We start from the raw sequence: 26,447 nt of genomic DNA on the forward strand, positions 1-26,447 counted from the left end.
TCCTCCGGCCCGCTCCGGGCCGGCGCCGTGCGCGCCGCGGGCGTTGCCGGGAGCTGTAGTCCGGGGGGGCGGGGACTCGGCTTCCCAGCGTGCCTCGCGCGGAGCCCGCGCTCCTGCCCTGCTCGCGCGCTCGCGCTCGCGCTCCCCGGGGTCTCGGCGGCGGCGGCGGCGGGGGGGGGGCGGCGGCGGCGGCGGCCGGGGGCGGCTCCGACCATGTCGGGCGAGGAGGAGGCGGCGGAGCTGACGATCGCCGAGGACCTGGTGGTGACCAAGTACAAGATGGGGGGGGACATCGCCAACCGTGAGTGCGGGCCGCGGGCGGCGGGGGGGGGGGGAGAGGGAGGGGAGGAGGGGGGCCCGGGGGGGGGGGGGGGGCAGCACCGGGGGTACTGGGAGGGGCGGGGGGGGGACGGGGAGGGGGAGGGGGGGGAGCGGGAGGCGGCGGGCCTGGGGCGGGCGGCGCGGCCTAGCCCCCCCCCGGGCCCGTCTGACCCCGCTGGGGGGGGCGGGGGGGGAGCACGGAGCCCCCGGGCCGTGGGGGGGGGGCTGCGGGGGTCCGGGGGGGCCGCTCCCGGTGGTCCCGGCCCGGCCCCGCTCGGCGGGCGCTGCCCGCACGTGGCCTCCGCGCCCCACGTGCACCGGGGGGGGGGGGGGCAGGGCCCGCCGGGCTCCCCCCAGCAGGGGCGGGCGGGGGCACGGCCACAAACCCCCCCCCGGGCCGGGCTCCCCCCGGTGCCTCCGGTCTTTTGTTAAGGGATCGACCCCCCCCGGCCCGGACCCCCCTTACCGGGGGGGGGGCAACGGGGCCGGGCCGGGGCGCGCTCCCGGGGCTGGGCAGCACCGGGCCGGGCCCTGCCGCCGCTCCCCCCCCACCCCGTCCCGGGACCCCCCGGGGTCAGCCCCCCGATCCCGGCCGCCCCCCGTGGCTCCTGCCCCCCCCCGTTTCGGTTTTAAACGTTTATTTTTGCTGCATCACCCCCGCGGCTCGCTGCCCCCGGGAGCTGACAGCTGCTGCCCGAGGCCCCGGGACCGGCGGCGCTGGGGGGCCCCGGCAGCACCGTGCCCGCCCCCCCCCCACCCCCCCCGGGGGGCTACCGTCGGGCTCCTCGAGGCGCCCGCAGATCCTCAGCGGGACCCCCCAGGGCTCGCAGCCTCCCGCTGCCCCCCGTCGGCCCCGAGCGTCGGTACCGGGGGGGCAGAGCCCCTCCGGTGGGACCGGAGCTGCTTCAACGCCGGCCACCGGTTTGGCCCCGGGTCCGGTGGGGGGACGGCAGCTCGGTCCCGGTGTCCGCCTTAGCGGAGTTGGGAGTGCGCTGGGGAAGGGGGAGCGGAGCCGTGGCAAGAAAAGGTTTCCTGGTTCGCAGCACCCCGTGCCCGCGGCGCGCCTGCGGTGCCGCGAGGCGCTGGGGCAGGACGGAGCGGGGTTAGGCGGCTTCGCGCCGGCTGCTGCCCGGTTTCGTCCGAACGCTCTACGCAGCGCGGCTCTCCGCTCGTCTCCCCGCGGCGTTTGCTTTAACGCTGCCGTTTTTTTCACCTCCCTGTGTCCTGCCACCCGCTGAACGCCTCCTGCGCAGGAGCGTTGTCCGCGCTTGGGAGCGTTCCCAATCCGTAAACGTCTGCGACGCGTGGAAAGGTGACCGAAACCGCCCCAAAGGTACCGTGCAGGTGAAAGCTTCGGGTTTTGGCAGCGTCAGGGAAACGATAAGAACCTGTCCTCGGAAACGCCTTCGTGGGCACTTCCAGAGCACGTACGCGCACCCAGGACGTGCACCGTTGGTGATGGAAGCTCCCGCCAAGGGGGAAACGCTTCACAGAGCGGCTTCTCACAGAAGCAACGCGCTCACGGCGCGGGGGGGAAGCTGCGAGGACGCCTTTTGCACCAGGACCTGAAAAGTTTAGGGCAAGCCTTGTGAGTCCTGGTCGAGCGTCCCGGCTTCACGAGAAGGACGAGGGGGAACGGCGGCTGGGGGCCGCGGGGAGCCCGCGGTGCCGTCGAGGTGTGTTGGCAGGGGAAAAGCCGTGGGGCCCTCCTGCGAAGCTCCAGGCGCGCTGGAGCCGAAAGGCTGCCAGGACTCGTAGGCACCAGAACACGCCCCAAAAAGGGGGACAGGCGGCGTGCGAAGCAGGCAGCGAAACTCGCCCTGACCTCCAGCGAGGCGCGCGGCGTCCCCCGCGTCAGCCGGGCGCCGTGTCGGGGAGCGGAGCACGCGCCCTGCCTTAGAGCCGCGATTCTGCAGCGTCAGGGCCCGGCGAAACGGGCTCTGCTTCGCCTGCTCCGGGCCCTCCGGTCCCAGGCGCCCGCAGCGGTGGCCCCTGCCCCTTTGATGTGCTGCGCGTCTTGCCTCCTGAGTAATTTCCAAACCTGTTTCTGGAGCTCTGACTTGGCTGGAAAGAATGTGGGAGAGCGGTGTTCCTGCTCGGCTGCTTTGTTGAGCAGGGCTCGGTGTGCGAGGCTGCAGCGCTTCCCCCGTGCAAATCCCAGCTTCCCTCTGTTTGCTCGCGCTCTTCAGGGAAGCGGCCCGGGAAAGCCAGCTCTCAAAAACGCAAAATAAACGTTGAAACGGGTTTTCTGTGTGTCCGCAGCCCTCTTGGTGAAAAGCAGAGTCGAGAATCTTGCTCCCCACAAAAAAATGGATCGACCTCTCGCCCCCGCGGCGCTCGCCGTTGCCGTGCTGTGACGGCTCCGTGTCTGTGCTTCTCTCCAGGGGTCCTGCGTGCCGTGGTGGAAGCAGCCGGCTCGGGAGCGTCGGTTCTGTGCTTGTGCGAGAAGGGAGACGCCATGATCATGGAGGAGACCGGCAAGATTTTCAAGAAGGAGAAAGAAATGAAAAAAGGTGAGGCCCGCTCCAACGCGGGCGCGTCGGTTTGGGCCTGTTGGGTGCGAGGGGGCAGCGGGGCAGGAAGCGCCGCTCGGTATCGTTAGAACTGGGCTGCGTCTCCCAGAGAGCCGGCTTCAGCCCACATCACCCCGCTCGTCCTGCTCACAGCATCACCGGCGAGCCGGAGCTTCGCGTTTTGTCGCTCCCCGAAACGAGGGTCGCTGGGGGCAGCGCTGCCCTCCCTGCAGCCGGCCTGGAGCTGCACTGGAAATGGCGACACCCGAACGTGCCGCCGGGCTCCCTGCGTTGCGCTCTGGGGGTTTGGGGTCCCTTTCGCAAGCGTCTTGTTGCCGGGGATCCGTTTCTTCGGTGGGGTGCCTGGGCAAAAGGAAGAGCCGGCGCGGGGGCACGCCACGCGCTGCGGTCCTCCTGCTTTTGGGCTGGAGGCGGACGCAACGGGGCATTTCACCCAGCTTTAAAAGAACCTAAAACCTAAGCGACCTTCACGCTGCCCGGGCTGCTGCCCGCGCCGCGTGGGGCTGTGGGACTTCACGGGGCATTTCTGTGTTTTCCTTTCCACAGGTATTGCCTTCCCGACGAGTATATCGGTAAATAACTGCGTCTGTCACTTCTCCCCCTTGAAGAGCGACCAAGACTACATCCTCAAAGACGGAGACTTGGTCAAAATGTAAGCGTCTCGCTTATGTTTCTTGTGAGTTGGCTGCTGGCATCTGGGCTTTGCTTTTTAATCCTGCTCGGCGCGTTAAGTACTTCCCCGGCGTGACTAATTGCAGAATCTAATAGCTAGTCGAGCTTTTGAAACGCGCCTGCATGTGGAGTACTTGTAGAAGTCACACAAGTTTCCCGAGCCATTAGGCCCCACCTGTAATTACCTCTTTGTGTTGCAGCGACTTGGGAGTCCACGTGGACGGCTTCATAGCGAATGTAGCACACAGTTTTGTCATAGACGCCTCCAAGGTAGGTCTGTAGCGCGGTGGTGTCGCTCCTGCAGCTGCTGCTTCGTGCGCAGCGAACGGCTGACGTGTGTGTGCACCTGGTTCTCCAGCAGCAAGCGCGGAGCGTCGGGGAGAGGTGGCTGCTCGGGTCGCAAAGGCGCCGCGGATCTGGTGTAAAAACGGTGCCTTTTGCAAACCCCCTCAGTCCCCTGGCAGGCGAGGGCTGGCTGGCGCGCTGCCTCGGCCCGTACAATTCCGCAAGGTTACAAAGAGCCTGGGACAGGCCAAACGCAGGCGGCGCTGCGCAAATGGAGGTGCAGCTGGCCCTGGGGCGGGCTGGGCAGGTTTTCCTGCCCCCTCTGCTGGCCGAGGCACGCGGAGCTGAGCGCCGCGCTGCTGCTGTCGCCTTCCCGAACCCGAGCACGGGGTGGGGGCTTGTTCCCCGGCCCCAAACACCCGTCCCTGCTGCCTGCTTTTCCTGGCCGAGCGTGCCTGGGTGGGCCCGGGGCGGTTTTTCTCACCTGGGGTCGGTGGCAGCGCGCAGCCCCGGCACCCGCTGGCACGGGTGGTTGGTGGGCCAGGCCTCCGGTCGGGCGTTCTGGAGGTGAGGCCAAGCCCCGCTCCTGCAGCCGGCTGTGGGAGTCGCTGTTAGGTGCGTGGAGCTGTCACGTAGGCTTGGAACAGGATTTTAGCTGTAGTCTGGGGAGGATGATGGCAGTGTGGGTCTTCAGAACGGCTTTTCTCCTGCGGAGAGGACAGAAAAATTTCACGGGATGTGCTGGAAGCCTTTCCCCAGTCCGTGTTCCTGGCTACGCAAGAGTCTTGTTCGGTCTTTGACAGCGATGAGCTCGTACGAGGGTGTTCTTGTTGGAATTCCACAGGGAATAGCGGAGAAATTCAACAGGAAATAATGGAGAGGCAGCGCGGTTGTGGCTGATGCTCACCTGCTTTTTGAACAGGGGAAGGACTGGTGGCAGAGCTGCGAAGCCAGGAGCTGCCCCACCTCTGACTGAGATCCCTTGCTCTGCTCGGGGAGGGCGTTTGGTTAGATGGAGGCTTTCTGTCCCCGGGCAGTCAGCAGAGCATTCTTGACAATAAGAGGTAAAAGCACTTAGCCCAAAGAGCCTTTCTTTTCCCCTTCTTGCAGGAAAACCCCGTGTCAGGCCGTAAGGCTGATGTCATCAAGGCAGCTCACCTCTGTGCTGAAGCCGCCCTGCGCTTGGTGAAGCCTGGAAACCAGGTGAGCGACCGAGGGGTGTGGAAAGGCAGCTGGGACGGGGCGAGGAGCTCCGGTCGCCCGTACCACACGGCTGCTTCGGGCATAAAAACGGAGGCCTGGGAAGCACGGCCCAGCTCCGTGGGGAGCTGGAAGCAGCTGTCTGCAGGCAGCGCCCCTGGGGGAGCACCGGCCCTGGGGTGGGGGCTCCTCTGTCAGCAGCTCTGGCTTCCTGCAGGACCCGAGCGCTCGCTTGGGTGAGGGCGGCTTCGCAGAGAGGCCGCGGGTGCTTCTGCTCGCCGGTCCTTCCCTTCTGGGGGCAGCCGGGCACGCAGCAGCTCCCCTGAAAGGGGCTCCCTTAAACCTCTCCCACTTGCGCCTCTCCCTTGGCTGCTGCTCAGACGCCTCAGCGGCCGCAGGCGTTCTCCTTTGTCGCCCCGTTACTATTCCAGACGTGCCTGGGTTTCTCGTAGCTGCTGGTGTCATCTCCTAAAGGGACGGCTTGGGAAAAGGCGCTGGGTGCGACCAGGAGGCTGAGCCGACCTCGTGGTCCGTGCCGTTTTTGTTGATACGGGGTTAAAAATGGAAGCCTGGCGCCGCTTCTCCTTTTTTTTTGGAGGTGTCAGAGCACCACTCGGTTTATCACGGAACGCTGTCAAGTGAAAAACCTGTCGTGCCCGTGCCTTGGATTTTACGCCCTTAATGTGCTTTCGTGTGTTCTTCATCCAGAATACGCAAGTGACAGACACGTGGAACAAAATAGCCCACTCGTTTCACTGCACGCCGATCGAAGGTAAGGCCTGGGGAGCAGCTGAGGCAGAGGTAGCAACGTTTTAATTACACGCTGATCGAGATCCCGAGCTGCCCTCTTCAAATGCTGGGAAGCACACGCTGGCACCAGGTCCTAGACACGCCATCTCTGAACGCAGCAGCCTTTGCCTAAAAATCCCTTCAAAACTACCTAGATTCTTCTTCCCTCCTCTGTTTTTTGTTTCTGGTTTTGATCTGTTTTTAAAGATGCGTTAATCTGGGAACAACAGCCGTGGGCTTCCCGGGCTGGTAGGTGGTGTCCTGGCTTGGGGACTTCCTGCTGACCTTGGGCGAATCGCTTGGCCCTCTGCTGCAGACTTGGCCACTCGCCGTTCAATCCCCTGTAGTAAATGCACAAAAGAGCTCGTTTGTAATGCGGGATCCATTGCAAAAGATGCCCATAGATGCGCGGGGTATGTAATTTCCTCCCTCACAGCTCCAAACTGATTCATGTTTTCTTCACAGCCTCGATAATGAGCGGGGGAAAGGCGCTGGGGTAACTCCTTGTGGGAAGGAGAAGGCTGGGCTCTTGTTTGAAAGGTGGCAAGAGCCGAGCTCGGCATTTGGCACGTGCAGATGCTTTTCTCCTCGTTGGTGACATCACCAACAAACCGTTTTCAGCCGCGATTAAATTGGCCCATTCTTAGTTAAGCTTCCTGAAACACCGTAAAGCTGGCGCGTTCTCTCCGCTCGCCTTGGCCCGGCCGTGGAAGGTCGCTGCCCTGTTCGCTGTGTGGGCTGGCTTTGTGGGTCTCCTCAGCGCTCTGCTCCTTTCTCTGAGAAACCGTGGCATGAGCCGCAGCGAGGAGGCGGCTGCTCGCACTGTCAAGGGAGTTGAAGCAGCCGCTGTTTTGGAAACAGTCAAGCGCCGCAATTATCTAGGCACTGGCAGCAGCAGAAGGCCCCAGCTGATGAAAACAAACGGAGCTGCTGGCGGCCGGGCTCTCCCTTCCCGCTGGCAGAGCCGTCCCCCCTGGACGAGACGCGTGTCCCGGGCCGGGCTGGGGGCAGGAGTGGCCGCATGTACCCCTGGTAGGCTCCAGGCTGAAGGGGAACAGAAAGGGAGGGCGAGTTGAGCCCCCCCAAATACGCCCTGAGTGCGGCACGGCCTAGCCAGCACCGAAAGCCTCCATTCATTTGACGTGTTTAAGGACACCCCAGGAGCGTGATGCGTGCGCTCACGGGCTCACCTCCAGCCCGTTACAAGTGGCTGGTGAGTCGGGGCGCTTCACCGAGGAGCAGCGGTGCCAGGAGGAGTCCCCAACTCCTCCTGCAGGGGGAGGACTGCGGGGGGGGGTCCCGGTGGGCTCTGGGGAGCTCTGCACCCACCGACGTGCGGGGACAGCCCCTGACCAGGTGAAGCTGAGGAAGCTTTAACGCCTGGGGCGGTTTGCTTGGCTGTTTGCTGCGGCCCCGGGTCCTGGAGTGTCGATAAACGCGAGGCTCTGGCGTGCAGCTTAGAGGCGTTAATGGCTTCTCTTATCGTGGCAGGGATGCTGTCGCACCAGCTGAAACAGCATGTGATCGATGGAGAGAAAACAATCATCCAGAACCCTACAGACCAGCAAAAGTGAGCATCACCTCGGGGGCTGCTGCTTTCCACGGTATCTGGGAGTGGCGTGGCTCGGGCCGGGGCTCTCATTTCTCCCTTTTTGGCTGTGGGATCAGGCGGGGTGGAGCAGGTACGTTTGCACGCGGTGGCTGGCTGCCGCTGCGACGGAGTTTAACCCGCAGGAAGAGCGCTCCCCGCACGAAGCCTTGCTTGAAGTCTGACCCAGCAAGGCAGACTCGGAGGTTGTTATCCCCCTAGCTTGTCTGTTCTACCTGAACGTGCACCGTGTCTCGGTGTTTGGGGTTCGTTCTGGGAAGGAGAGGCTGCAAGGCACCGATGTGACACTCCTCGCTGGCACCTGCGAGCCTCCTTGGTTTCCGTCCAGTTTCTCGAAGGAGTCCCCAGTAAATTGCAGCCTGTGGCCTTAGAGGCTGCCAGCAAAATAGCCAGCTGTTGCTTGCCGTGGCCGCGGATGCTCGTTCAGCAGGAAGCGTGCCAAGGCTGTCGCTCGTCTCGCAGAGGCTGCCAGGAGCCCACTGCATGGCGATGGCTGTCAGCATCCTCTCAGGATGGTTTTGGACTAACGAGCTGGATGTGTCCTGCTCCAGCAGCTTCTCTCCCTCGGGGGTGCGCTCAGGGCTGGGTCTCAAGCTGAATATTTAGAGTTTAGGGGCTTTAAATCCAGCACTTGGCTCGCGAGGTCTCTAGCATAGGGATGTACCGGGTGCGGTGGGCTCTTGGCCTGCTGGGACGTGACCGCAAGCTCAAGGAGCTGGCGCTGAACGTGGGGGACAGCTTCCCCCCCTGTTGGGGATGGAGCTACTTGTCCTGGGCAGGAAGAGCGCTGGCTTGCTGTTGTTTTTCTCTGCCAGCCTGTCGCCGATCAGTTCTATTACCTGGGACGTAAATCTTCGACTTCTGTGCCAGCTTTTGCTCTTCTGGTCGGGGACCCGCTCACTTCGGAGCACCCTGGCGCCGCATTGTGCTTGCAGACCCTCACTGGCCAAGCCCAGCGTGGGCTTGTTGGAGGTGCTGTGGCTGCACGGGAGGTGTTGTCTTCTCTGCTTGCCGTTGTTTGACTCACCAAACCTTTTTCATCCAGGAAGGACCACGAAAAAGCGGAATTTGAGGTCCACGAAGTTTATGCTGTCGATGTTCTTGTCAGCAGTGGAGAGGGAAAGGTGAGTTGGGTGCTCCCTGCCCGGTGTTCCTCCGCGCGCGTGGCCGACGCGGCGTCCTGGCCCAGGCAGTTCTCCGGCTGAGGAGCTGCTGCTCTGCCCCCTTCCCGCTCTCAGCTCTGTTTGCGTTTTCAGGCGAAGGACGCCGGGCAGAGGACTACGATTTACAAAAGGGACCCCTCCAAACAGTATGGCTTGAAGATGAAAACCTCCCGTGCCTTTTTCAGCGAGGTGGAGAGGCGCTTTGATACTATGCCATTTACTCTCAGGTATTTGCTTTTACTCGTGGCCTCCCCACGTGTGCGGAGCTGGATGCTTCGCGTGAGCTTGCAGACCATGCTGACAGCAAAAGCAGCGTGCCTTCAGTGTCCGTCACAGAGGGGGAGGCAGCTTCTGCTACTTTACGTTGGGGCTTGCTGTACTTGAGCCCAGGGGTGGGTGGAGGAAGGATGTTACGGGCTTAAACAGGAATCCCAGGCACAGGCTGAGGATCGGAGAATCTCCTGGGCCCTGCGTGGCAGGCGGGGAGTCTGGAATTGCGGCTAAAATAAAAAGGAGAGGAGCGAAAGCAGTGCCAGGGTGCAGCGTGAGGAGGGGAGGCAGCTCCAGTCAATTTTTGGATGTGACTTGCAAAATAAGGAAGCAATGTTCACCTGACGGGCTCTTTTTGTCCTTAAATCCACTTACCTTTTCCGCTCTCGGAAGGCAACCGTTCACCCAGCAGGTGCCTGCTCTGACAAACGGTTTTGTCACCGCAACACACGCAGCGCCGCTGGGCGAGGGAGACACGAGCGTAGGAAGTCCCCAGCCTGACCCCGGGGGCAATCCTGAAGCCTGCGGGGTGGGATCTGGCTCAGCTGTGGCTCTCCTTCCTCCGCAGGGCGTTTGAGGATGAGAAGAAGGCCAGGATGGGGGTGGTGGAATGCGCCAAACACGAGCTGCTCCAGCCTTTCAACGTCCTCTACGAAAAGGAAGGTGAGTGCTGGTGGCGGGAGGGCCGGGAGCCCGGTGTGGGTGCCTGCTCGGCAGACAGCTGGCGGTCGCTTCCCGAGGCCGACGAGACCGGTGCTGGCCGTGCCGCGGCACAAACGCCGGGGGTGCTCTTCAAGGGCCCTGGCATCCGTCCGCCTGGAAACTCGCTCCCCGCTGGCTTCTGGACCTTGTTTTGGAATTGTTCCAGCGATTAGATGAAACTTTTCATGGAGTAATTTCCTGGGTGGGAGGAGAGATTGACAGCCCAAGTTTTCGCTTAGGGAGCGGGCTGGAGAGGCCGTGGGGTGGTGCTGAGGGAACTGTTTTGCTCTGGTCAGGGTTGGCCCGAGGAGCTCCCGCAGGCTGGTTTGTAGCTGTGACGGTGTGGGAGTGGAAGTGGGACGGGAATTGAAAGAGCACCCCACTGGGAACATGTGCCTGGATAGCCAGCGGATCAGATGCCCGGGGGCTGGTAGTAACGCCTGTTTCTGCTTTGCAGGAGAGTTTGTTGCACAGTTCAAATTCACAGTGCTTTTAATGCCCAACGGCCCTATGAGGATAACAAGTGGCCCCTTCGAGCCTGAGCTCTACAAGTCGGAGTTTGAGGTGCAAGATGGAGAACTGAAGGTCAGTTTAAAAAAAAAACATAAGGTGCAAGCGCATCTCGTGGGTTGCCCTGTGTTTCTGCCCCTTGGGGTGAAGGTGGGAAGTAAAGTCCAGGAGACTGTGCTGGATGGAGAGCAGGAGCTTAAAAAATGAAAAGCTCAGCCCCTGCAGCCAGGCTGCCTGCACGTCCAAGGGCAGCAGTAGGTCGTGGTGCAAATCAACGGCTCGTTGCAGCCCCGCAGCACCAGCAAAAAGGTTTTAGCCCAGGTTGGGCTCTTATTTCCTGCATCAAACTTGTGGCAGCGGTACCAGCCCCTTCCTACGAGCCGCTGAGAAGCCCCGACAGCTGGCTCCAAGGCCTCGTGCCTCAGCGGAGCGCGAGGCTGCAGCATTCCCCGCTACCGCTGTGCCTGTTAGGACTTACCACCATTCTTTCGGGGGCTGGCCATGCTCCTCCTGCTGTAAATGCATTTAAAGCCCTTTATCTTCTGTCAAAAAAAAAACCAAAGTATGGCTTTCTACTCTCTTATGTTTCCTTCCTGTCTCCAGGCCCTTCTACAAAGTTCTGCAAGCCGGAAGACCCAGAAAAAGAAGAAAAAGAAGGTGATTTGGTCACGTTTTGTGGGGATTGGTGGCACCCAATCAGCGGCACCCAGCCTTAACCAAGTTCCTGTGTGGTTGAGTTTCGGGCTCGCCTCCGAGCCTGCCTCAGCGCAGGGCTGAAAGAACACGCTGGTGTTCCCCTGGTGGGGGAAGCGGCACCCTCGAGGCACCCTCTTTTCCTCCCAGTCAGGTTCCTCGGGTGGGCTCCCTCGCAGCTGCGTGGTCGGTCTGCCCCTCGCTGGTGTCCCCGAGCGCGTCCCCGTCCTGACAGCTGCCGTGGGTTTGTTTCCGCAGGCCTCCAAGAACGCAGAGAATGCCACCACGGGAGAGACGGCGGAGGAGAACGAGGCTGGCGACTGAGCGGCTCCCGCTCCCTCCATGTAGCACCCACTTCACACACACTCGCCCCTTTCCCCCCCCCCCCCAAAAAAAAAAACAAAATCTAGCACTGTTTGTCTCTTACGACCAAACAACAAACAGGCTGGACTTCCCACTGACAACAACCAGCTCCTGTTGACTTTGCCAATGAGGGAGGATTCTCTCAGCCACTTCAGACTACTTAAAAATAAAGCAGGAAAACAAAATGAGGAGTAAAAGCTAGTCTATATCCACTCTTTCTAACCTTTTATACTACTCATACTTGTTAAAGAGGTGAACAACTAGGCCGTTCCCAGTGAGAGGGAGTGTAGAGAGCTGCTTGCTTTCTTCTTCTTCCTTCTCCCTTTTTTTAATTTCTCCCTTTACAGATTTTCTTGGAGAAAAAAAAAAAAAAAAAGCTGATTACGCCCGAGAAAAAGTGACCTGTGTTTAGTGATATGGTACGCGCGTACGGTGTAAGGTGACCTGCCTCGCAGCGCTATCTCAGCTCCTCCCCAGCCGCGTAGGCATTTCTGTCTGTTACCTTGGGGCAGAGGATTTCTCACTTTCTTTTAGCCTCTAGATTGTATATTTCTCATTGGAAAAATACCAAATTTTGCGTCCCCTGTGAGACTGTAGGCTGTCCTGTCTACCGCGCTCTGTCTCTGCCTTGGTTTACGTATAAACACTCTATTTTTTAATACACCGCTGTGGTGAGCTTGTTTTTAAATTGACTGCCCAACTTGAAAGGAAGCAAATCAGCGTTCCCCACCTGACGGCTCTGCGGAGGGGCAGGAGGCAGGCGAGCTGGCTGCCCCAGGGCCCTGCCTGCTGCTCTCCAGTTTGTTTAAATTCCCTGATGCCCTGGGGTGTTTTATTCTTCCTCGTGGCTGGTTTCCATGGCCTGTGAGTATGTTCCACTCTTTTATGTGTATTGGATCCTGGAAGGGCATCCCGCCTGCGCATGTTCTCGGTGGCAGTAGGTGAGGGAAAGGCTACAGCAGCCTCGGGCTAGGGTCCAGCCAGGGGTATCGCTCTTTTCTAGGGGGTCTTTTGGTTTGTTCTTTTTTTTAAAAAGAAAAAAAAAAAAAGCTGATTGAATTTCATGAATTTGAATGTGTGAGGTGTTTTTATGTACTGATATCTGCTGATCGGGTCTCCGGTCCCTCTCCTTCTGTAGCTGAATTTGGGAAAATCCCCTGCTTGGAAAAACGCCCCGTCAGGCGGCTGCTCCCGGGCTCCTCCGCAGGCACCATGCTTCCCTGCCGCCGGCTGGGCTCTGCCTCAGCTCCACACGTGCGGATACTACCAAAGCCAATAAAAGAGAATAAACGATGCGATACCTTTTTTTTTTTTTCTGATTTTTTTCCACCTGCCTGCTCCCGTTCTCCACCTTTCCGGCTCCGTGGCGGCCCAGGGGCAGGCGGAGGTGCCGCGGGGTGGCAGGTCCTGGGCTCAGCGGCTGCGGAGGGAAACCCACCCCTCGTTCCCCAGCAGGAACATTTTAGCCTTTTTAAGCAATATCCTCTCTTATCGCCTTCTGTGGAGGAACGGCGGAGCTAACCTTTCTCCTCAACCCACGTTACAGGTTTGTACGCCACTAAGACTTGCCGGAGGTTTATTTAATTTTCTATTTTTTACCTGTAAAAAAAAATAATAATAATGTACCTCTTGATACAAGACAAGAACCCCCCCGGTTGTTTAAAATGTCGAAAAGCTCCCGAGAAGCCCTCTGTAACGCCTTTGTTTCCAAATAAACGTGACTGGTGACCGCCGCGGGCCTGCCTCTCATCACTGGGGGGGGCTGAGGGGGGGTGGCGGCGGCGGCTCCCTCCCGCTCTGGCGACGTGCAAAATGGCGGCCGGCGCGCGGACTACATCTCCCGTCGTGCCCCGCGGGGCGACTACGTATCCCGTCGTGCCCCGCGCAGGGGGCGGGGACTCGGCGCCTGCCTATAAATAGGCCCCGGCGGGCTCCGCGAGCCTCTCTCGGCCGCCGCCGCCATTTTATCGGCCCCCGTTGCTGCCGTCCTCCATCTGCCGCCATCCGCCGTTAGCGCCGCCGCCGCCCGCCGGGACTGAGCGCGGCGGCCGCGCGCCGCCATGAGGGCCAAGGTGAGCGGCGGGGGGCGGCCGATGGCGCCTCGGAGCGCGATGCGGCCTCGGCTGCGGCCTTGGGGGGGGGGCGCGGGGCTGGGGGGGGGGGGGGCTTTGGGTGCTGAGGGACCGGGGCAGGGGGGCCTGGGCCGGGGGGTGTCGCTGGGGGGTGTCCCTGGGTGCTGGGGGGTCTCGGAGGGAGGTCCCCAGGTGCCTGGGAAGTCCCTGAGGGGGGGGGGGGTCCCGGGGGTCCCTCAGTGGTGGGGGGGTGCCAGGAGGGGACGGTCCCTGAGGGGGTCCCTGGGTGCTGGGGGGGCCCTGAGGGGGGTCCCCAAGTGCCTGGGGTGCCGGGGGAGGAGGGGGTCACAGGGTGCTGGGCAGTCCCTGAGGAGGGGGTTCCGGGGAGCGTCCCATAGTGCTGGGGGGGTCACTGGGTGCCGGACAGTCCCTGAGAAGGCCCCCTGGGTGCTGGGGTGTCCCTGAGGGGGAGGTCCTGGGGGGTCCCTTAGTACTGGGGGGTGCCAGGAGGGGACGGTCCCCGAGGGGGTCCCTGGGTGCTGGGCAGTCCCTGAGGAGGTCCCCTGGGTGCTGGGGGAGCGCAGAGGGGGTCCCTTGGTGACGGGAGGGGGGGGGGTGTGTGTGTGCTTGAAGGGTGTCGGGTGGGGGGGGTCCCTGGGTACCGGTAGTGTCGTGGGGGGTGGGGGGGGGGGGGGGGTCCTGGTGCCTCTTTTATAGCGGGACCTGGAGCAGGTGCAGGGCCCGGGGGCTGCTCGGGGGGGGTCGGCAGGGTCCGGGGGTTCTGCGGGGTTGTGGCTGGGGGAGCCGCGGGGCTGCCCGGTGCCGGCTGCGCTCACTCACCGGCTCCTCTCCTCTCTCTGCAGTGGCGCAAGAAGCGAATGCGCAGGTACGTGAGGGGGGCTCCCCGCGGGGCCCCGGGCCTGGCGCTGCCCCTTCCGGGGGGGGTCCCAGGCGGCACCGGCCCCGTGCCCGGTGTCCGAGCGCCGCTCCGTGTCTCTCCCCTAGGCTGAAGCGCAAGAGGAGGAAGATGCGGCAGAGGTCCAAGTAGGCGCCGCGCCCGGCCCCGGAGCCCCGGACCGGAGGAGCTGTCGGAGCACTGCGGGGAGCTGGCGGCGGGGCAGTACCGGGGCCGTACCGGGACCGGTGCCACGCTCTGTAACGGCCCTGGTGCCGCCAATAAAGCTTGGATGTGTTCCTTGGACGCGGCGTGGTGCTGCTGGGGGCGGCCGGGGCGGGGGGCAGCAGGGCCGGGACTGTCGGTGGGGGCCGGGAGGGCACCGGACACCGGGTACCGGGCGGCGGGGCCGTGAGGAGGAGCCCGGGGTGGCGGCGGGCGGGGCCGGGAGCGCTCCGTGCCGGTACCGGGGGCTGGAGTCGGTACCGGGGGGCAGCGGAGCGGGGCCCTGGGGGGGGCCGCGCCGGGCCGGCGGCGCGCGGCTGTGACGTCACGGACCGGGAAGAGGATCTCGGGCCGCGCGCGGCACGCCGGGAAGGCCCCCGGGGCTTGTTCCGGGTCGCCCCGGAAGCACCATAGAGCACTTCCGGCCCGGCGCAGAGCGGCAGCCGGAAGGGGCCGCTCATTGTTGGCGCTGGAGGACCCGCGAGGAGGCCGCGAGCGGGTGAGTGCCGGGCCGGGCCGAGCCGGGCCGCGCCGGGCGGGGTCGCTCCGCCGCCGGGGGCCGCCCCCACGCCGCCCGCCGGGGCCCCGCGGCGGCCGCGGCCGCCCCGTCCCGGACTGGGCCTCGCCAGGCCCCGCCGCCGGGCCTGCCCCGGGCCTGCGGGCGGTTGCCATGGCGACCCGTGATGGGGCGGAGGAACCGGCCCCCGCCCCCCCGCTCTCCTCCCGGTGCGACCGGGCCCGGTCCCCGCGGGGTGTCACGGGACGGGGCTCCGGCGGCTCCTGGGGTGGGCCCGGGCCGCCCTCGTGAGGGTACCGGGACCGGCACCGGGCGGCGGCCGCACGGGGCTGCCCGGGCACTACCGGAGGCGCCTGGAGGCTCCTGGGGCCTCGCCGGGCCGGGCCGCGCTGTCCCCTGCCCGGGGGCGGGGGCCACCCGGTGCCCCCCAGTGCTCCCCCCGGTGCGCTGCCCTCACCCTGCCTGCCCCCCTCCCTCCCTCCCGCAGTGCCCCGAGGCCGGCGGCCCCCGCGGCGGCGAAGATGCCCGACCGCGACGGCTACAACAACGGCGGCGGCGGCGACGAGGTGGGCGCCAACGCGGACGACATCTGCCGCGACTTTCTGCGCAACGTCTGCAAGCGGGGCAAGCGCTGCCGCTTCCGGCACCCCGACATCAGCGAGGTGACCAACCTGGGCGTGCGCAAGAACGAGTTCATCTTCTGCCACGACTTCCAGAACAAGGAGTGCGTGCGCCTCAACTGCCGCTTCATCCACGGCACCAAGGAGGACGAGGACTGCTACAAGAAGACGGGGGAGCTGCCCCCGCGCCTGCGGCAGAAGGTGGCCGCCGGGCTCGGCCTCTCCCCCGCCGACCTGCCCAACAGCAAGGAGGAGGTGCCCATCTGCAGGGACTTCTTGAAGGGCGACTGCCAGCGGGGCGCCAAGTGCAAGTTCCAGCACCTGCAGCGGGACTACGAGTACGAGTCGCGGGGGATGGCCGCCCGCGAGCAGGGCATCGGCACCGCCGTGCGCCGCTACGACGCCATGTACGACTCGGACCGCTACGACGACCACGAGCCCGTGCTGAAGCGGCGGCGGGTGGACGGGCTGCACTTCGACACCTACGAGTACAGCTTCACCAGCCCGCGGACGGTGGAGTACCGGCTGCTGGAGGAGGAGAACATCATGCTGCGCAAGCGCGTGGAGGACCTCAAGAAGCAGGTGAACAACCTGATGGCGACCAACGAGGTGCTGCTGGAGCAGAACGCCCAGTTCCGCAACCAGGCCAAGGTGATGACTCTGAGCTCCACCGCCACGGCCACCGAGCAGACTCTGGCGCCCACCGTGGGCACCGTCACCAACTACAACCACAGCATCGCGCAGACCCACACCACGCTCAGCAGCCAGGCCCTGCAGCCCCGGCCCGTTTCCCAACAGGATTTGGTAGCGCCCGCCGGCGCCCAGGCAGCGCCCCCGGCCAACGCCGCTCCCCCCATGAACCCCGAAATCACCCCGCTCTCGGCCGCCCTGGCGCAGACCATTGCCCAGGGCATGGCCCCCCCGGTCTCCATGGCCCCGGTGGCCGTCTCGGTGGCTCCGGTGGCCGTGTCGATGGCGCAGCCGCTGGGGGGCATCACCATGAGCCACGCCACCACCCCCATGGTGACGTACCCCATCGCCTCGCAGAGCATGCGGATAACGGCCATGCCGCACTGACCTCCCGGCCGCGCCGCGCCGCCCGCCCGCCTCGGGGGGGCGAGGGCAGGAGGCGAGCGGGAGCCGAGCCCCGGTGTGGAACGGAGAAACTGGGGGGACCCCCGCCTCCGGGCTCGGGGGGGCCGCAGGAAGGGGGGGCGCCCCCCCGGCCCACCGGCGGGTGGCCGCAGCCACCGTTAACCCCGAGCAGCCGCGTGCGGGCTTCGGCGTGGCGGCGAATTCAGGGAAGTGGGGGTTAATGGGCGGGGGGGGCAAGGGGCATGGGGGCCTCCTGGTGACCTCAGCCCCTCCGCCGGCCCCCCCCCCCAGGACAGCAGGACGATGGGGCAGCAGGACAGAGGGACAGCCGCGATGGGGGAGCCTTGCTCTGGACTCATCCCCCAGCACTGGGGGCCACAAGCCCCAGCACCGGGGCTCGTGGGGGGGGCCGGGGGGGGGCAGCACCGGCCGCTCCCTGTCCCGGCGGCGTGGCCCCCCCCCCGGGCCCGTGTAACGTTTTCGGCTATTAAAGGACGCGACCCGTGTGGGCTCTGCCGCCACGCGCCCGTGCCCGCGGAGTCCGTGGGGGGAGCGGGGCTGGGGGGGGGGGGGGGGGGCAGAGAACAGGGGGGGTTCAGGACCGTGGGGGGGGGGAGTTCAGGACCCGGGGGGGGGCATTCAGGACCCAGGGGGGGTTCAGGACACGAGGGCTGCCTGCTCCCTGCGGGCCCTGAAGCCGTCACCCCGCGGGCAGAGCAGCGGCCGCTCCAAAAAAGGGCAAATGGTTTTACCGCGAATAATTTAATAATTATTCCCCGGGGGGGGGGGGGGGCAGGGGCGCGGGGCGGGGCCCCCGGGAGGGGAGGGGGGGGAGCAGCGGGCCCCGAGAGCCCCGCCCCTTCCCCGCGCCGCCAATCAGCGCGCGCCGCCCGGGTCCTGGGCGCCAATAGGGGGCGAGGGGGCGTGGCCTGGAGAAGAGGGCGGGGCCTGCGGGAGGGCGCGGCCGGCGGAGGGGCGTGGCCAGCGGCGGCGCGATGGAGCGGCGGGGCGCGGGTTCGGGTCCCGGCCCCGGCCCCGGTTCGGGCGCGGCGGCGCTGGCGGCGCTGGGCCGGCGGCTGCTGTGGGCGCTGCCCGCCTACGCCGCGGGGCTGCTGGGGCTGGGCGCGGGCGCGGTGCTGCTGGCGCTGGCGCTCTACGCCGGCTGGAGGCGGCGGCGGCGCGCCCGGCAGCGCGGGCTGAGCCTGGCCGCCCGGCTGCAGAGCGACGAGGAAGCGGCCGTGCGCGCCGCCGCCGCCGGGCTGGGAGCGGCCCGCGGGGAGCTGCCGGCCTGGGGTAAGCGGGGCCCGCCCGCCGCTACCTCCCGGAGGCGCTTCCTGCACGGGGAGGGGGCGGCGGCTGCGTCCCGGGGCGGGGGTCCCGTCCCCGTCCTCATCCCATCCCCGTCCCTATCCCGTTCCCGTCCCGGTCCCCATCCCCGTCCCCATCCCGTTCCCCGTCCCGTCCCGGTGCCGTCCCCGCTCCCCATCACCTTCCCGTCCCGTTTCCCCGCCCAGCCGCTGCTGCGCGGCGCCCCCCCCCCCCCGCCACCCGGAGCCCCCCCGCCGCATTGCACCACCCCTGCTCCGGCCCCGAGGTCCCCCCGGTTCCGTTCCCCCCCACGGGACCCCGCTGTCCCGTCCCCCCCCACGGGACCCCGCTGTCCCGTCCCCCCCCGGGGCTCCCCTGCCCGCAATCCGTTATCTCCCGCGGCTTCCGCCCGGGCCGTGACTCACGGGCCCCGGGGGGGGGCCGCTTCCTGCCTGCCTGCAGCCTGGGGCAGCCGCAGAGACCGCATCCCCCCCCCCCGGGCTTTGGGGGGGGGGCCGGGCCCCCACCCCGTGGCACCGAACCCGGTGCCCCCCCCCCCCCCCCCACCCCAGGACCCCCTGAAGGAGCCGGGCGTGGGGGGTCGCGGCCAGGCGTTGGTCACGGCACCGGGGGGGGGGGGGGGGAAACTGAGGCACGGGGCTGGCGGTTACCGACCGCTGCGGCCCCCAGGGCCTTGTAACGTGCCCCCCCCCCCCCTTGTCCCCCCCCCAGGTGAGCTTCCCGGACGTGGAGAGGGCAGAATGGCTGAACAAGGTGAGGAGCCCGGCCCTGCATTGCCCTGCCTGTCAGTGTCCGGCTGGTCGCTCATCCCCTCCCTCTGTCCGTCTGTCCATCCGTCCCTCCGTCCGTCTGTCCGTCCGTCCCTCCGTCCGTCCGCCCGTTCCCCCGGCAGGTCCTGGCCCAGGCCTGGCCCTTTGTTCGGGCAGTACATGGAGAAGCTGCTGGCGGAGAACATCGCCCCGGCCATTCGCGCCTCCAACACCCACCTGCAGACCTTCACCTTCACCAAGGTGGACATGGGCGAGAAGGTAGGAGGGGGCTTCCTGTGGAGCTGGCGCCCGCCCCCGCCACCTCCCCTCCCCCAAATTAAGCCCCCCCCCCCTACCCCTACCCCCCCCCCACGGTCCCCGTCCCTCACCGCTGTCTCCGCAGCCCCTCCGGGTGCTGGGGGTCCGGGCGCACCCTGGCACCCACAAGAGGCAGATCCTGCTGGACCTCAACATCAGGTGAGCGGGCGGAGACCCCCCCCGTGTAGCTGCTGGAGCTCCCCCTTGCTGGGGGGGGCTGCTCATGGGGGCAGCGGGGGGGGGGTCCTGCTACGGCCCCCCTCGCCACGTCCCCTCTCCCCAGCTACGTGGGTGACGTCCAGATCGACGTGGAGGTGAAGAAGTTCTTCTGCAAGGCGGGGGTGAAGGGCATGCAGGTGAGGGGGGGGGGGGGGGCTGTGTGGTAGGAAGTGGGGGGGGGGGGGGGGGCACATCTCAGCGCTGCTCCCCCCAGCTCCACGGGACGCTGCGGATCATCCTGGAGCCCCTCCTGGGGGACGTGCCCATCGTGGGGGCGCTCACCATGTTCTTCATCCGGCGCCCGGTGAGTGCCCCCCCCACAGGACCGGCAGCCCTCGGCCCCCCAGGCAGGACGGGGCTGGGGTCCCCCAACCCCTCTGACCCCCCAACCCCTCTGACCCCCCCAACCCCTCTGACCCCCAACCCCTCTGACCCCCAACCCCCAGACTTTGGACATCAACTGGACGGGGATGACCAACCTGCTGGACATCCCAGGGCTCAGGTGAGCCCCAGCATTACCGGGGGAGGGTTCCCAGCCCCCCAGGGCTATGGGGAATCATGGCCCCCCCTCCACCACCTCACCCCCCCCCAGCTCTGTCTCAGACACGATGATCATGGACACCATCGCCTCGTACCTCGTCCTGCCCAACCGCCTCCTGGTGCCGCTGGTGCCCGACCTGCACGAGGCCGCGCAGCTCCGCTGCCCCCTGCCCCGGGTAAGGGCTGGGGAGGGGGTTTTTTTTTGGGGGGGGGGCGTGGGGGTGTCCCGGTCCCCTTCTCACCCCCTCCCCGTGCAGGGCGTGGTGCGTGTGCACCTCCGGGGCGCCCGGGACCTGCGGAGCAAGGACCGCTTCATGGGGGGGCTGGTGGAGGGCAAGTCGGACCCCTACGCCGTGCTGCGCGTGGGCACCCAGCTCGTCACCAGCCGCGTCGTCCCCAACAACCTCAACCCCACCTGGGACGAGGTCTACGAGGTGAGGACCCCCCCCCAGCCCCCCCAGTGCCGGCACAGGCCCTCCCCCTGCGTTGTCATGTCCCGTTTTGCCCCCCCCGGGTGGTGGGGGCTGCGGGGACCCCCTGTCCCCACCGGACGTGGCTGCGGTGTTGGGGGGCGGTTCTTGGGGTGTCCCCTGTTGGGTTTGGGGATTGGGAACACCCTGAGGGGACCCCCCCGCCCCGTGCCCGTGGCAGTGCTGGGCCCAGGGACCCCCCCCCTGCCCCCCCCCCCCCCAAACTCACGCTGTCCCCCAGTTCATCGTGCACGAGGTGCCGGGGCAGGAGATCGAGGTGGAGCTGTTCGACAAGGACCCCGACCAGGACGACCTCCTGGGCCGGTGAGGGGCCGGGACCCCCGGGCTGGCGGCGGCGGGGGCTGCGGCCCCCCCAACCCCCCCCAACCCCCCCCCCGAGCTCACGGCCGCTCCCCTTCCCCCAGGATGAAGCTGGATTTCGGGGAGGTGCTGAAGGCGCGGGTGCTGGAGGAGGTGAGGAGGAGGCTGCGGGCAGCGGTGGGAGGAGGGGAGGGGGCTGCGGGTTTTGGGGGGGGGTGGGGGGGGCACGGGGGGGGCCGTGTTGACCCCGCTGTGTCCCCCCAGTGGTTCCCGCTGCAGGACGGGGGCCGGGGGCGCCTCCACCTGCGCCTGGAGTGGCTGACGCTGCTGTCCGACGCCTCCAAGCTGGAGGAGGTGAGGGGCTCGGGGTGGGGGGGGCTGGGGGGGGGGCTCTGCCCTGCTTAATGCCCCCCCCCCCTCGCTTCTCCCTGCCGTCCCCCCCCGTTCCCCCAGGTTTTGCAGAGGAACCGGCTGATCGTCTCCAAGCCCGACCCGCCGTCAGCCGCCATCCTGGTTGTGTACCTGGACCGGGCGCAGGAGCTGCCCGTGAGTGGGGGCCGGGGGTCCTGGGGGGCTGGGGGGGGCTATGAGGTGCCCCCTGACGCCCCCCCCCCCCAATTTCTGTGCAGATGAAGAAGCCGGGCAAGGAGCCCAACCCCATGGTGCAGGTGTCGGTGCAGGACGTGACACGGGAGAGCAAGGTGGGGGGAGAGGGGGGCACGGCCACGATGCGGCCCCCGGGGAGGGAGGGGGGCAGGGGGAGGTCTCTCACGCCGCCCCCTTCCCCCCCCCCAGGTGGTGTACAACACGTGCTCCCCGGTCTGGGAAGATGCCTTCCGCTTCTTCCTGCACGACCCCGCCAACCAGGACGTGGACATCCAGGTGGGTCCCAGCACCGCTCCCCCCCCCCAAAAAATCTGCCTCCGTTCCCCCCACGCTCCCCCAGAATCCTGCCCCCATTCCCCCTGTGCTCCCCCCAGATCCTCCCCTGTTCCCCCCAGAATCCTGCCCCCATCCCCCCGTGCTCCCCCCAAAATCCTTCCCCCCAAATCCTGCCCCCATTCCTCCCGTGCTCCCCCCAGAATTCTGCCCTCATTCCCCGGGCTCCCCCCCCAAAATCCTTCCCCCCAAATCCTGCCCCATTACCCCTGTGTCGTCCCCACCCCAGACTCCTGCCCCCATCCCCCCCTGTGCCCCCCAGAACCCTTCCCCCCAAATCCTGCCCCATTACCCCTGTGCCCCCCCAGAATCCCCATTCCCCCCCTGTGCCCCCCCCCAGAATCCCCATTCCCCCCCCGTGCTCTCCCCCAAACCCTTCCCCTATCCCCCCTCTCCGCACCCCCCCCCCAAAACCCCTGCTCCCGCTCCCCCAGATCCTGCCCCCTTTCCCCGCGCGCTCCCCCGGCCCTTGCCCTCATTCCCCCGTTTTCTCCCCGTGCTGCGCCCCCCCCCCGGCCCCGTGCCCCCCCCCCCAGGTGAAGGACGACACCCGCCAGAGCAGCCTGGGCTCGCTCTCGGTGCACCTCTCGCGCCTGCTGGAGGCCCCGGAGCTGACGCTGGCGCAGCCCTTCCCGCTGGAGCGCGCGGGGCCCGCCAGCCGCCTCTACATGAAGCTGGTCCTCAGGGTGAGGGGCTGGGGGCTTTTGGGGGGGGTCCCGCCTCCCTCCCCGCGCTGACCCCCCCCCACACCCCCGCAGGTTCTTTTCCTGGACGCCCCCGAATCCGCCGCCCCCCAGCCCGCCCCACCGGGGACGCTGGAGGTGCCGGTGGGTGCCGGTGGCGGTAGCGGAGGCGCCCGCCGGCCCAGTAAGGCCAGTCCGGACCCCCAGTTTGGCACCGAGGTGGGGAGAGGGGATGGGAAAGGGGGGCGCGGATGGAGCTCAGGGGCTGGGGGGTCCTTGGGGGTGGGAAGGGGGGGGGAGTAGGGTTTGGGGATCGGGGCAGGGTGCGCGGGGCAGGACCCCCCGTGCTGTCCCGCTCCGCCACGACACCGCGGCCATGCGTCGCCCTCCCCCCTGTCTGCGTCCCCCTGCTGTGTCCGTGTCCTACCCCCCAATATCTGTGTCCCCCCCCCCAAAAAAAGGCCGTGCTGCGGATCCACCTCCTGGAAGCCGAGAACCTGGTGGCCAAGGACAACTTCTTCAGGGGGATGGTGCGGGGCCGCTCCGACCCCTACGCCAAGGTGCGCGTGGCCGGGAAGGCGTTCCGCAGCCGCGTGGTGAAGGAGGAGCTGAGCCCCCGCTGGAACGAGATCTACGAGGTGTGTGTGGGGGGGGGGGACGGGGGGTGACCCCCCCCCAGAGCGCGGCTGTGCTGCGGGGGGCCCCTCGGTGACACCCCCTCCCCATACCCCCCCCCAGGTGGTGGTGGACAACGTCCCGGGGCAGGACGTGGAGTTCGACCTCTTCGACAAGGACATCGACAAGGACGATTTCCTGGGCCGGTGGGTGCTGGGGGGCCGGGGGGGGTGGGCGTCAGCAGTGAGACCCCCCCACACGCCCCCAATTCCTCCTCCGCCCTCCCCAGGTGCAAGGTGCCGCTGCGACGGGTGCTGAGCAGCCACTTCGTGGATGAGGTAGGAGAGGGGTTGGGGGGGGGGGCACACCGGGAGGTGGGGGGGGCACACGGGGGGGGGGGCACACGGGGCGGGGGGGCACACGGGGGGGGGCACACGGGGGGGTCTCACCCGGCCTCCCCCTCCCGCCAGTGGCTGCCCCTGGAGGAGGTGAAGTCCGGGCGCCTGCACGTGCGGCTGGAGCGGCTGGAGCCGAGCCCCAGCGCTGCCCTCCTTGAGCAGGTACGGGGCGGGGGGGGGCACCGGCGGGGGGGGGCACGGGGGGGGGCCCTGACCCCCTCCTCATCCTCACGTGTCCCCATCCCCATCGCCTGTCATCCCCATCCCCCTTCCCATGCACCCCCACGTGTCCCCGTCATCATCCTCGCTCTCACCCCCCTCCTTCAACACCGTCCCCCTTTCTCCCCCCCCCCCATGCGCCCCCCCCCGCTGCCCGGACCCCCCCCCCCCCGCTGCCCCCAGGTGCTGCACGCCAACAGCCTCCTGCAGCCCTCGCGGGGCGAAGAGCTCTCGGCCGCGCTCCTCTCCGTCTTCCTCGACCGCGCCGCCGACCTCCCGGTGAGTCCTGCTGGGGGCCTGGGACCCCCCCCGCCCCCCGGCCCTGCCCGGGGACCCCCTCCCGTGCCCCCCCCGGCCCCCTTGGTGCCCCCCCTCCCCAAATGCTGTGTCCCCAGCTCCGCAAGGGCTCCAAGCCGCCCGCCGCCTTCGCCAGCCTGGCCGTGCGCGACGTCTCCGTCAAGACCAAGGTGGGACGAGGGGTCTGGGGGGGGGGGTCCAGAGGAGTCGGGGGGGGTCGCTGACCACTCCTGCCCCCCCTTATCCCCCCCTTATCCCCCCCAGACCTGCGCCCCGAGTGCCGAGCCGGTGTGGGATGAAGGCTTCTCCTTCCTCATCAAGCGGCCCCACGTGGAGGCGCTGGAGCTGCAGGTCTGTGCCCCCCTCCGCGTCTGGGGGTCCCCCGCGTTTGGGGCCCCCCCCCCACGGTTCGGGGGTCCGGTGTGTGTGTGTGGGGGGGGGGACGATGCGTCTGAGCCGCTGTCGCCCGCAGGTGAAGGACGAGGGGGCAGCCCCTGGGCTCGCTCAGCCTCCCCCTGCCCCAGCTGCTGGCGGCCGAGGGGCTGGCGCTGGACGGGTGGTTCCCGCTGGCCGGGGGGGGCCCCGGCAGCCAGGTCCTGCTGCGGGCGCAGCTCGGGGTGAGTGCGGGCACCGGGGGCGGGGGGGGGGCACACAGACAGCACCTTCCTCACCCCCCCCCCCCTCCCCTCCTTGCTCACCCCCCCCCAGGTCCTGGTGTCGCAGCACTCGGGGGTGGGGGCTGGAGGCGCCCCCCGCCCGAGGGGGACCCCGAGCCCCTGGAGGCAGCGGCGGCGGGGCAGGAGGAGGAGAGCGGGGCCGGGGGGGCTGCTGCGGCAGCGCCTGCCCCCCCGACCGAGAGGTAAGGCTGGGGGGTGGGGGGGGGGCAGTGGCACCCCTGGGACCGGGGCCGGGGCCGCTGTGAGCCTCAGCTGCTTTCCCCCCTCCACCCCTTGTGCCCCCCTCCACTCCTTGTGCCCCCCTCCACTCCTTCTGCCCCCCCTCCACTCCTCGTGCCCCCCCCCCCCAGCCGCCCGGAGCAGGAGCCGGGGGGCCCCCTGGGCCGCCTGCAGCTCACGGTCTGGTACCACGCTGACGAGCGCAAGCTGGTGGCCATCGTGCACGGCTGCAGGTAAGCGGCGAGGCGGGGGGGGCTCAGGGGGCAGGGACCCCCCCTTCCACCCCCAGCACCATCATCCCCCCCCCCCCCAAACCTGCCCCCCAGGAAGCTGAAGCCGCTCTCCAAGGAGCTGCCCGACCCCTACGTGTCCCTGGTGCTGCTGCCCGACCGCAGCCGCGGCACCAAGAGGAAGACGGGCGTGCAGAGGAAGACCCTGAACCCCGACTTCAACGAGAGGTGAGGGGGCGGGGGGGCCCTCTGGGCTGGGGGGGGGCCGCCCAGCTCCTCCCGGTGCTCCCCCCCATCCATGGCCGTGTGCCCCCCAGGTTCGAGTGGGACGTGCCGCCCGAGGAGGCAGCGCGGCGCAAGCTGGAGGCGCACGTCAAAGCCGCCGCGTCCTTCATGTCCCGGGAGAAGGAGGTGCTGGGGAAGGTAGGGGGGGCCTGCGGGGGCGGGGGGCGGTGGGGGGGGTGGGCATAGAGCCCCCCCTCAGCCCCTGCTCCCCCCCAGCTCCATCTGGACCTGGCGCAGGTGGATTTGTCCGAGGGAGGAACCCGCTGGTGAGTGGGGTCAGGCTGGGGGTCCTGGGGGGGGGGCAATGCCCTTGTCCTCTCCCCCCTCCCCAATTTCACCCCCATCTCACCACCCCCCCATTTCATCCCCCCCCCCCCCCAGGTATGAGCTGCGGGATGAGCGGGGCAGCCCCTAACGCACCCCCCCAGCCCCTGCTCCCCACTGTGCCTGGGGCCGTGTGAGGGGTGGGGGGGTGGGGGGCACGGGGGCCTCGTCCGGCTGTCGTGTGTCCCCCCCCCCCCCCACGGCCCCCCCGCCTCGCCACTGACCAAAGAAGCCGGGGTGGGGGCCCCGCGGCCCCCCCGCCCCCGCCTGCGCAGACTGTTATTTATGTCGTGCCTTTTACCCACCGAGAAACCTCCCCAGCGCCGGGGGGGGGTGGGGGGGCACGGGTTGTGTGTGCCCCCCCCCCCCCCCCCCCCCCCACTGCTGGGAGCCGCTTTTGTCAGAGCTGCCGTCGCCACCGCCGCGCCCCCCCCCAGCGCTGCTGCCTTCGGGGGGGCTACGCCCCCCCCCCCCCCCCACGCTCCCCAGCAAATAAAGGAGGGAGGAGATGGCGGTGTCTTCCTGGGGGCCCTGGGGTGGGGGGGGGGGGGGGGGGGCTCTGTCCCATGGGTGCCCCCTGCCGGGGGGGGCTCCCTACCTCGGTGTCCCCTGTTGGGTGCCAGCGTTGGGGCGTCCCTACAGGGCGGCCACCCACCGCCTGGGGCCATTGGGGTGCCCCCCCCCACTTTGTCCCCTGGGAGGGTGCTGCCATTGGGGTGCCCCCCCCCCGGGGGCTATGCCCCCCCCCACCTGCTTTGTCCCCCAGGGGGTGCTGCCATTGGGGTGCCCCCCCCATGGGGATGTGCCCCCCCCTAGGGGGATGTGCCCCCCCCCACTTTGTCCCCCGGGGGGGTGCTGCCATTGGGGTGCCCCCCCATGGGGCTGTGCCCCCCACCAGGGGATGTGCCCCCCACCTGCTTTGTCCCCCAGGGGGTGCTGCCATTGGGGTGCCCCCCCCAGGGGGATGTGCCCCCCCATGGGGATGTGCCCCCCCCCCACACTTGCTTTGTCCCCCAGAGGGGTGCTGCCATTGGGGTGCCCCCCCCCAGGGGGATGTGCCCCCCATGGGGCTGTGCCCCC

General features: G+C 67.7%; 3 protein-coding genes across 3 annotated transcripts; all 3 read left to right on the forward strand.

Moving 5' to 3' along the window:
- The first annotated feature begins 136 nt into the window (after positions 1-136).
- Positions 137-14,384, forward strand: PA2G4 (proliferation-associated 2G4). The gene is made up of 15 exons (XM_066985774.1): positions 137-301; positions 2,706-2,834; positions 3,402-3,507; positions 3,728-3,797; positions 4,923-5,015; positions 5,721-5,784; positions 7,293-7,371; positions 8,456-8,534; positions 8,667-8,800; positions 9,412-9,506; positions 10,003-10,130; positions 10,659-10,712; positions 11,007-13,183; positions 14,047-14,069; positions 14,189-14,384. The coding sequence occupies exons 1-13, from the start codon at positions 214-216 to the stop codon at positions 11,070-11,072; spliced, it is 1,185 nt and encodes a 394-aa protein (XP_066841875.1). The 5' UTR covers positions 137-213; the 3' UTR covers positions 11,073-13,183; positions 14,047-14,069; positions 14,189-14,384.
- Positions 14,385-14,654: 270 nt separating this feature from the next.
- On the forward strand, positions 14,655-17,056 carry ZC3H10 (zinc finger CCCH-type containing 10). Its single transcript, XM_066985775.1, has 2 exons — positions 14,655-14,802; positions 15,308-17,056. Exon 2 carries the CDS (start codon positions 15,342-15,344, stop codon positions 16,515-16,517), a length of 1,176 nt encoding a protein of 391 aa, XP_066841876.1. The 5' UTR covers positions 14,655-14,802; positions 15,308-15,341; the 3' UTR covers positions 16,518-17,056.
- Positions 17,057-17,530: 474 nt separating this feature from the next.
- On the forward strand, positions 17,531-25,686 carry ESYT1 (extended synaptotagmin 1). The gene is given in 32 exon segments (XM_066985453.1): positions 17,531-17,821; positions 18,576-18,617; positions 18,757-18,780; positions 18,782-18,892; positions 19,017-19,090; positions 19,215-19,287; positions 19,365-19,454; positions 19,597-19,652; positions 19,743-19,866; positions 19,948-20,124; positions 20,402-20,484; positions 20,586-20,634; positions 20,746-20,835; positions 20,935-21,027; positions 21,111-21,182; positions 21,277-21,363; positions 21,957-22,106; positions 22,179-22,322; positions 22,565-22,741; positions 22,842-22,924; positions 23,008-23,056; positions 23,189-23,278; positions 23,519-23,614; positions 23,731-23,802; positions 23,897-23,983; positions 24,105-24,249; positions 24,341-24,491; positions 24,660-24,761; positions 24,855-24,986; positions 25,076-25,181; positions 25,260-25,309; positions 25,425-25,686. Coding segments are annotated over 32 exon segments (3,204 nt in total). The 3' UTR covers positions 25,459-25,686.
- The last annotated feature ends 761 nt before the right edge of the window (positions 25,687-26,447 follow it).

The sequence above is a fragment of the Anser cygnoides genome, chromosome 32 (genome assembly GCF_040182565.1).
Source record: "Anser cygnoides isolate HZ-2024a breed goose chromosome 32, Taihu_goose_T2T_genome, whole genome shotgun sequence".
Lineage (NCBI taxonomy): Eukaryota > Metazoa > Chordata > Aves > Anseriformes > Anatidae > Anser > Anser cygnoides.

Coding starts and splice junctions, on each gene's coding strand:
- PA2G4 (XM_066985774.1), top strand. CDS start 214: ATGTCGGGCGAGGAGGAGGCGGCGGAGCTGACGATCGCCGAGGACCTG. Junction 302..2,705: donor GGGGGGGGACATCGCCAACC/GTGAGTGCGGGC, acceptor GCTTCTCTCCAG/GGGTCCTGCGTGCCGTGGTG. Junction 3,798..4,922: donor TTGTCATAGACGCCTCCAAG/GTAGGTCTGTAG, acceptor CCCTTCTTGCAG/GAAAACCCCGTGTCAGGCCG.
- ZC3H10 (XM_066985775.1), top strand. CDS start 15,342: ATGCCCGACCGCGACGGCTACAACAACGGCGGCGGCGGCGACGAGGTG.